Source organism: Uranotaenia lowii, chromosome 2 (genome assembly GCF_029784155.1).
Source record: "Uranotaenia lowii strain MFRU-FL chromosome 2, ASM2978415v1, whole genome shotgun sequence".
In the NCBI taxonomy this organism is placed as follows: Eukaryota; Metazoa; Arthropoda; class Insecta; order Diptera; family Culicidae; genus Uranotaenia; species Uranotaenia lowii.
Genome location: NC_073692.1, coordinates 133746214 through 133756005, shown reverse-complemented (window position 1 = coordinate 133756005; position 9792 = coordinate 133746214). Strand labels below are relative to the sequence as shown.

Here is a 9792-nt window from a genome sequence, read left to right as displayed (position 1 = left end):
TGAGATTTCACAAAAATATGAAAATTATAAACATAAAATCATTCCTGAATTTCTAGAACTACAAGCACCTCGTCCAGCAAAACGTGTTTGTTTGCTCTCCGAGTAGGTACGGTGGGTGGTGATTCGGGCAGAGAGCGAAGCCGACAGACGAAATAATGATGCGTGTCGTGACTAGCAAACGAGAACTACTGTCAATAGAAAATTTCCAACCGAGAAACGTACGACACGCATCATTATTTCGTCTGTCGGCTTCGCTCTCTGCCCGAATCACCACCCACCGTACCTACTCGGAGAGCAAACAAACACGTTTTGCTGGACGAGGTGCTTGTAGTTCTAGAAATTCAGGAATGATTTTATGTTTATAATTTTCATATTTTTGTGAAATCTCACAGCGTGAATTGCAGCACCTCACTAGAATGTAGATTAAATGTGCTTTCCAATGAATATACTCTTGGTTGGTCCAAACAAAGTAAAAGCACTGGTAATCCGGGTACAACCTGACGGTGGACCACAAAAACAGATGAAATTTCAATTTGTAAAAATATCGCGCAAAGTAGTGAACTTTGAAAAATTCAAGTAAATTCAATTTTTGTTGCATCAAAAATCTTAAGACAGCAAAATGTTGGAATTTTAATACATTTTGTAGTCATATTTGTTTCAAAACTCTACCATCGCTCAAACAGTATTTACTAGCAATCGAATGAAAAGTAGGTTTTTTAGACCACTTTTTTTGAACTTTTTGTGACCATTTCATTAAAAAAAATTTAAAAAAATATTTCTTGTCTTCATGATGTAAACATTAACTTCAGCTTTTATATGCATAAGGCAAATATTTTTTTGGACGTGTAACATATGAACTACAACAGTTTTCGTGAGGCATGTTTTTTCAGATTTTTTTTCTTTCATGCTGAATAACGAAAAAACTTGTAACTTTAGCTGTATATAATGTTCTAAACATATTTTACTGACATTACAAGGTTTCTATTGATATAAGTTTTATATGAAGTTCACAATAATTCAAACGACTTAAATAGATTTTACTTTTATGGTGTCAAAATGACACCAAAAGTCGGAAAAGGGAGTTTTATTGTCCAGGCTTCCAGGGTTCGTCCATAAAAAAAGTAAAGATGCAATATTGAAGAACTTTTGAATTCATTTAGGGTCCCCGAAGAAATTTTTGTATTTTGAAGCTTCTGAAAAAAGTTACAAGCCTTCAAACTTGCAATGGTGTCAAAATGACACCCTAATGCGGATGAGGGTTAACTGTCTGATAAAAGCACCAAACTATTTCCGTTACAAGCCACGAGGATGGGCTAGGTCCGTCCATTGACTGATCGGTGGCTGGGCGTGGGTGTGTGGGAAGACATTTAAAAACAACTATCATTCAACAGGGTGTGAATAGTAGAAGCACTTTCAGGCCACACGGAAGGAGCGGAATCTGCAGCTCATGCCATCGTCGAGTGATTCGTGTTTGATATTCCGTTACATTCCATGGAAAACTGCGAATGGGAGTGACCGGGAACAACGACATAGTTTCTGTCTCGTATATTTGGGGAAGTTACATGAGCTTTTTTAAGGACGTCCTTCCAAAAGGCATTAATTGCCTCTCCCATGGGGAGCAGTCGATTAAAGGCGGATACGTAGCAATCCTTTACGATCCGCAATAAAAAGCGTTTCGCATACTTCTGGGCGTTTCTTGTTTCCGACTAAATATTTCCATCAACTTCAGTCTTCAATCCTAATTCGAGACGTACAGTGTAAGTTCCATAAGTATAGGAAGTCTGCCCGAAAATGGGCAACAAAGTGGTCACGTTTACCGATGAGCAGCTGGAGGATTATCAGGATTGCACCTTCTTCACCCGGAAGGACATTCTGCGGGTGTACAAGCGGTTTCGGAGCATGAACCCGGATTTGGTGCCGAAGGTGATGATCGAGGGTCAGGCCAGCACCTTGAAGGTGTCCCGGGAGTGCATCGAACGGATGCCGGAACTGGTGGAGAATCCCTTCAAGCACCGGATGTGCGAAGCATTTTCCCGGGATGGCGATGGGGATTTGACGTTCGAGGAATTCTTGGACCTACTGTCGGTGTTCAGTGAGATGGCCCCGCGGGATATTAAAGTGTTCTATGCCTTTAAAATATATGGTGAGAATATTGAACTTAACTTCCTAATTTAAACGACTGGTTTCTGCATGGGAATATACCACTGTTCTCGAAATATTAAGTCAATCATTCTGTTTGTTCTGAGTTTTTGAACTAGATATCTGTTCAATAGAGGAGAATGAGGAGACTGTTCCCTGTAGTGACCTGATTCCTGAGCTATATCTTGGATCCAGAATATCTTTCTATGATAAAATATTCGTGAAAATGTGCCAAATATAGCAATACAACTATGATTTTGGTTTAAAATATTTTAACAAATTTATTTGATGAGTTATTTAAATTTAATTGAAATATTAAACTAAATGTGACTTGAAGATCTTGTTCATTAGTTTAAAATGTTTCTCACGTGAAAAAAAGAACAAAAAAAAACAATTTTTCCTAATATGGAAATTCTTAGAGTATAACATGGACTTCAAAATTTCATATTTTCAAAGCAATGGTAAATTTTCAATTTTTCCCAGAAAAAGTTTTCAAAATGTTTGTTATGGGTTCAAATGATCCGTTGAATAGATCGTAATCATTCATTCGATAACTTATATTTATCCAATAATTACTTGGTAAAAATTTCTCAAAAGATGAAATTAAGATAAAAAATAATTAAAAAAAAAATTTATGTCGTGCCTAATGTTGTTCGATTATTCGTTTTTTTCCAAAATGGTTGCACATTTTGAAAACCTTCTGAAGGCTGTAGTCAAAGAGGCTGATATTTGTTATGGAAGTTTATTATGAGAACTTTTCAAATTCAATCGACGGCCCCTTTTGAAAAGGGGGGGGGGGGGGGGTATATTTAAAAGTACGAAACCACCGTTTTGAGAGTCTGGAATAGCATCACGAGTCACGTGAGTTCAAATCTGTCGCTGAATTTAATCGGAGCCATCTTAGTGGGGTGTTATTTAATCTTATTTGCCCAGTAGTCTTGAATTTTTTATTTCATGTCATTGAAATTCCATAGAATGAACTAAAAGGCATTTAATGCTTAATTTTTTTTCAAAGTGCCTATTTACAGGTGGAAAGAAAAACAGACGCAACCTGTTTTAAACAATACCACATCATCCCCACCCCCCGCCCCCTCCCCTTTACTCCTACAGTGAGCGAAATAAGAATAGCTCCACTATGTGTTTTGCTTGTTAAAATATGAATGATTGAAAATTACGAAAATTTTCTTCCACAGTTTGTTCTGATTTGCTTAACATATAAATCAAGTATAAGTTTACTTTTTTTGGACGTAGCAATTGGCGTTGAGGACCAAAAATGTGAAAAAGGTGTGCGAAATAAGAATAGCACCACTTGACTTTTTCAACAAATACATAATTATTTTTAAAAATTTACTGTTTTAACGGTAATAATAATGCTTATACGAATTATTTGAACATATAACCACATATAACTGCATTTTCAGGAGTTTTCCAGAATTCCAAAGGTTTTAAAAGAGGGTTTTAAGAGATGCTCCTCTAGCGTTAAGGAATGTGATACTTGAGCTGTAATTTTTTACCAAACTACTTATTTTCTTCATTAAAATGACGTAAAATGATGAAACGAATAATTGGGATTAATTTTGAATCAGAAAAAAATAAGTAGGAAATCAATAACTTTGATTTTGTTCAGTAAACCACACTTTTTCCAGTTTCAAGTCGTAGATGGCAGCACTATCTTGCAGTAAAAACCAAATTTAGTCTCAATTTTGATTTTCCAGGTTTATTTAGGCCCATATTCATCATTTTGAGGTATTTTCCCATCACAGTTTTGTGGAAGTTCACGCTGCAGAAAGCTTTTCCGGATTTGCAAAAGAATCACCAGCACAAAAATGTACAACCGTCCAAATTCCTGCTCATCTCAACTTCCGATTCAATTGCAAATCATACCAATAATACTGCTAGCCGTCTGGTCCATCAAGCTCCATCGCAAAGTAGGTATAACTTTATTCTGATAATCGGTCCAAAAAATTCACTTTTAGTGACCTTGATGCAGTTCTAATTTTTTTTGGATATAGTGATCTTAGAATTTCCAAAGCGTTCACACGGTACATGTATTTATTTCTTGACCAAAATCATTCAGCACTCCCTAATTAATCCCGAATATTCGAAATTGGGCATGAATTTGGTTAAACGGCTAGATAGTGCTGCCATCTATGACTTAAAACTAGAGAAATAGTGTTTGACATTAGACATTGACATTAGTATTTTTGAATTCTAACCTGCTTTTTGGATTCAAACTCAGCCTCAAATCTATGTTCCATCATTTTGCATCATACTTATGAATGTTAATGAAGAAATCAAGCAGTTTATAAAGTTTTATAGCTCAAATATCAAATTCCTTAACGCTAGAGGAGCATCTCTTAATGACCTTTTTCAATACCTTTAAAAGCCTTTGGAAATCTGGAAAACTCCTAAAATGCATTTATCTATTCAAATAATTCTTTAACGCATTATTATTCACTTTTACACAGTAAATTTTTAAAAATTATCTTGTTTTTGTTGAAAAACTCAAGTGGTGCTATTCTTATTTCGCACCCCTTTTTTCAAATTTTTGGTCCTCGATGCCAATTGCTTCATCCAAAAAAAGTAAACTTATGCTTGATTTATCCGTTATGCAATTCAGAACAAACTGTGGAAGAAAATTTTCGTAATTTTCAATCATTCATATTTTTACAAGCAAAACACATAGTGGTGCTATTCTTATTTCGCTCATTGTATGAAGAAAATGTGATTTTATAAAATAATTGCTTTAGGACTCACTTGGAATACTATTGATTTTTACATAATGAATGTCAAGTCAAAGTTTAACATGGACTCAACCACGCCCAAAGTTTCAGATCGTTTTACTGATTTATGCTACCATTTAGTACAAGATTTTTTTTTCGTAAATTTAATTGTTTTAAATATATTTTTCATCACAGCGGGATTATTTGTTATGTATGTAAACTCTTCAGCATTTCATCAATCATCAATCCATGTTTTGATCAAATTAAGATTCACGAAGTTAAGACTGTTAGAATAAGGGCTCTGGATAATAAGGACCGAATAAAGCTTTACTCAGATGTCTCCGGTCTAACTCGACAGCAGGTTTGAATTTCTGAGAAAATTGCACATAGGATAAGTCATATTTCGGGTCTTCCAACCTTCGGCTTCGATGTTTTAAGGATTTAAAGTCTGCTTCATTTAATATTGGAACAAATTCTTTTGCTCATTGTGGCGCTCCTAGTGGACGGATTTGGAAACTTTTTTCACCCACGTGTCGGGAAATTCATTACCTTTCACCATGTATTTATGTCATAACACCAAACGATAGCATTTTGTAAACAACCGCCATGGAAGCCGAACGGAGAGATCAAATTGTGCACAGTTTTCTTGAAAATCCATTGTTGTCGGCATCGAAGCTAGCTAAACAGCTTAAAATGCCCAGAAATACCGTATGGCGTGTTATCAAGCAGTACAAGGAAACATTGACGACGGCTCGGAAGCCGCATTCGAAGCGTCGGAGTGGAACTGTCGACCGGAAACTGCGTGGGAAAGTCATCAAGGCCGTCAAGAGGAATCCCAATCTTTCAGACCGCGATTCGGCCAATAAGTTCCAGGTCGCTCACAGTACGGTGCGACGAATTCGTCTCCGGGAAGGAATAAGGTCATTCCGAGCCAGCAAACAGCCAAATCGGACGCTGAAGCAGAACAATGTGGCCAGAATCCGTGCTCGAAACCTGTACGACCAAGTGCTGACCAAGTTCGACGGATGTATTCTGATGGACGATGAGACCTACGTGAAGGCGGACTTTGGGCAAATCCCAGGTCAAAAATTTTATTTGGCGACGGCTCGGGGGGATGTACCTGCAAAATTTAAGTTCGTGTTTGCGGATAAATTCGCCCGCAAGTACATGATTTGGCAGGGGATATGCAGTTGTGGACAGAAAACCAAAGTCTTTCTCACTCACAAGACAATGACATCAGAAGTCTACAAAAAAGAGTGCCTACAGAAACGGATTCTGCCGTTTATTCGTGCCCACGACCGTCCAGTAATGTTTTGGCCGGACCTCGCAAGCTGCCATTACAGCAAAACGGTTATGGAATGGTACGCAACGAACGGGGTCAGCGTAATACCGAAGGACCTCAACCCCCCAAACTGCCCCCAGTTCCGGCTGATAGAGAAATACTGGGCAATCACGAAGCGGAGGCTTAAGGCAAAGGGAAAACTTGTTAGGAACATGACTCAAATGAAGAACTGGTGGAATCAAATCGCCAAAACGGTGGACGAAAAGGGTGTGCGCCGCCTAATGTGCCGTATTACGGGAAAAGTACGAGAATTTCTTCGAAACAGCAATGAATAATTTTTTTAATTTTTTTTTATGAAAGAGTAAAGAAAATGCTACATTTGTATGAAAAACAAATTATGAATTCGTTAATAAATGACTGAACTACACGCAATTGTTTGTGTTCCAATATTAAATGAAGCAGACTTTAGGGTTGAAGTTTTTCTACTGTACAATATGTTGACAATATTATTATCAAATCAAGATTTTCGCTCTTGACATGAAAAAACAATCTTTAGATTCTTTGCATAAAATGTTGAGTTATTGGTCGGGATTTCAAAATAAACCTGATAAAAAAGAAGTCCCTCAAGGCAAAAACAGTTTTAGTGACTTTGACACTATTCAGACATTGCAAGTTGCCCGACTTTCATACAAACATATGTTTTTCAACGAGTTTAATAATCTAGAAACTTCAGTTTTAAGGTTTGACGGTTGAAAAAATATATTTATGAAAATATGAAGTATTTTTGAATAAACATTGAATTATTTAAATCAACATTGAGTTCAAAATGTATGAAAACTATGAGTGGAAAACTGAAAATTAGAGCACAAAAATTACTAAAATTACTTACTAGTAAAACGTAAATATCCACTTATATAGCAAAAAAAAAACAAAATAGAATTAATTTTTGCATGCAGGAGATTCGAATAAGCTGGAAAGGAAGTTTGTCTTTAATTTATTGATTTTACCTAATCTCAAGTTATATTTTAATTAATACAAAATGATGAAGACATAGGCTGATTTCAATGAATGAATAAAGATTGAATTGAATTAAAAATCAGCATTTTTTTTTTAAATTTATTATGCAATGTAATTTTTAATCGGTTTATATTTGATTCATTGAAATTGGAGGCAAATTCTGTAGTATTAAAATTTTGCCACATGATATAATTTCAGCTAAATTTAACCTTACAATGAATTGAATGATATTTCACAATATCAATCTAAATGCATTACTGAAGGGCGTGTTTGAGTTTTTCTTTATGTGTTGAGGACTTTTTTTTAACAGGCCATCTTTTTTAGGACGTTTAAACTTATGCTCCAAAAAAATAGTTTTCGATTTAAAATTTTTGTGACTTGATTTTATTTAACATTAAAATAACTATTTTTCTAAAATATCGTCAAACGGGGCATCATGCAACAGCAGGGTTAGTTGCCACATTTGTATACCACAACGCTTATTCAATTTTTATTTCAATATAATGTCATAAAGTTATCATTTAATGATACCAAAATTATAATGACATAGCATCTCACATCGTGATAATGTTTTTTTTTTTTTTAAGTTTTTGATTCTCATAGAAAATGTTAAAAATCGAGTAAGAGATGAACATTTTTTTGCATTTTTCGATGCATTAAAAACTTTACCCAGTATGGCTTAATGATTTTACCTGCAAACTTTATACTGATTTTATTATTCTATACCAACACTGTTGGTGTAAAAATATTTTTCGGACAATCACCAAATTTTTTTAAATAAATATTTTTATAATTCAGTTACTAGTTTGGGATAAAATGCATGAAAATGCAAATCAAAGATTCACCTTTAAATCTCGTTTCCATATGCTGGAATATGATTGTTTTGCATCACGCATTTGTTAATTTCAAAATTTCATCCATCCGAATATTAGTTTTTATGATTTAAGCTGTTAGAATTTTTTGCAATATTTTTTACTTATTAGGCTTTTTTTAAAACATTAGAGACTAAAAAAATTTAATACGAAAAAAAACAAAAAATACTAAAATTGATGCTTTAACGTATAAAAAACCATAAATTTTCAAACGCCTCTATTTGATTATTCAAAGTTTATTGCAACTTACCCTCTTTTCTCAGTAAGGTGAAATTTGAATGTTTGTGTAAAATTAAAAATATTACCATATATCTGGTGAAACCAATAATTTGAAACCAATTTGATGGCCCATCAAACTTTAAACTTTTTAAGTACCATCGGTATTATTATCTGTGGAGATTAAGTTTTCGGAAGCCATTGAAGTTGAAATGTGTTGCATGATGCCCCAGTTGACTGTAATGTATTCAATAAAATTTAAACAAAGTTTTTGAAATTCATTATATCAACCAGTACAACTTTAATTTATGGTCTAATAAATGTGAATCCGTAAAATTCCAAATTTGTTCTAGTGAAAATGTAAAAAGTTATGAATAACTGAAATATTTAAGTGACCTCAAATTATAATCAATATTAATTTGAAACCGAATGTAGTATTTTGTATGTTGATTACGGTAGATTAAGGTCATTATCTTGAAATGAAGTATTGAACACTTTGCATTGATCTAAAACAATTCAAATGTTTTTCCTTCTTCCAGATTTCGACAAGGATGGATTCATTGGGCATGCCGACTTATTGAACGTAATAATAGCCCTAACACGGAACGAACTGACCATCGAGGAACATCAGCAGATAGCGGAGAAAGTCATAGAGGAAGCGGATGTCGATGGAGACGGGAAACTGTCCTATCTGGAGTTCGAGCACGTGATTACGCGGGCACCGGACTTTATATCGACTTTTCATATTCGAATTTAGAACGGGCGAAATGAGTCTTCGCTACAAGCACCCTAGCGGCAAGTGTTGGAAGTAGTTTTTTTGCTTCCCCGAACATTGAGTAAAGTGTCTTAGATAGGGGCGAAAGTTTAGTCGAGGTTGGTGTCCAAGATAGTATAACAAAATAGTGTATCGCTACCTAGCTTAAATAAATTGAACTACTATTTTACTGTTATACTTTTCCATACACCAGAGATGCTCGAAAATAACTACATACAAGATTAATGAATAAATAAAAAAGGAATTCAAACATTTTCGGAAAGAATGTCTGCGATTAAAACTTGAGGACAATCAAATATGGTTTCATTCAACAGGGTGGAGAATATCTAAATGCACAGGGAAAATTTAATTTCTTCTAATGTCCGAATTTCCTATCAAAAGGACCAAATTCATCACAATTTTTCCAATGACTCTATAGCAGAAAGGAATTTCTATCTTTGATATGTTCATAATATGTCTTTAATATGTCCATAAAATGTCTAATCGCCCTAAATATCGGTAAATGTTTTAACAATTGGGATAGTTTTTGAAAGATTTCAATAGACAACTATTGGAATCACGTTAACAATTTCGTGATTTCCCAATAACAATTCGCTAGTTTGTGCAAGAAAATCATCAAGGAAGGGTCTCATATTTCCGTAAGTTCTAATAAGAATTCAATTTAGTTTCAGAAATTTTATAAATCTTTAGGTAGTTCAATAACTAGAAATCAGCTGTACTGGTCCAGACAATCTGTTAATTTAAAGACTATTTGTCAAAATGGTGGGT

The 9792-nt window shown here is 34.6% G+C and overlaps 1 protein-coding gene across 1 annotated transcript; it reads left to right on the top strand.

Annotated features, from left to right (window-relative positions):
* Positions 1-1748: 1748 nt before the first annotated feature.
* LOC129749209 (calcium and integrin-binding family member 2-like) lies at positions 1749-9229 on the top strand. Its single transcript, XM_055744145.1, has 2 exons — positions 1749-2143; positions 8789-9229. Exons 1-2 carry the CDS (start codon positions 1792-1794, stop codon positions 9004-9006), a joined length of 570 nt encoding a protein of 189 aa, XP_055600120.1. The 5' UTR covers positions 1749-1791; the 3' UTR covers positions 9007-9229.
* The last annotated feature ends 563 nt before the right edge of the window (positions 9230-9792 follow it).

What these genes read in the sequence shown, in the direction of transcription:
- LOC129749209 (XM_055744145.1), top strand. Translation starts at nt 1,792, where the DNA reads ATGGGCAACAAAGTGGTCACGTTTACCGATGAGCAGCTGGAGGATTAT. An exon ending in CTATGCCTTTAAAATATATG is followed by an intron (nt 2,144 to 8,788) that starts GTGAGAATATTG and finishes TCCTTCTTCCAG; the next exon opens with ATTTCGACAAGGATGGATTC.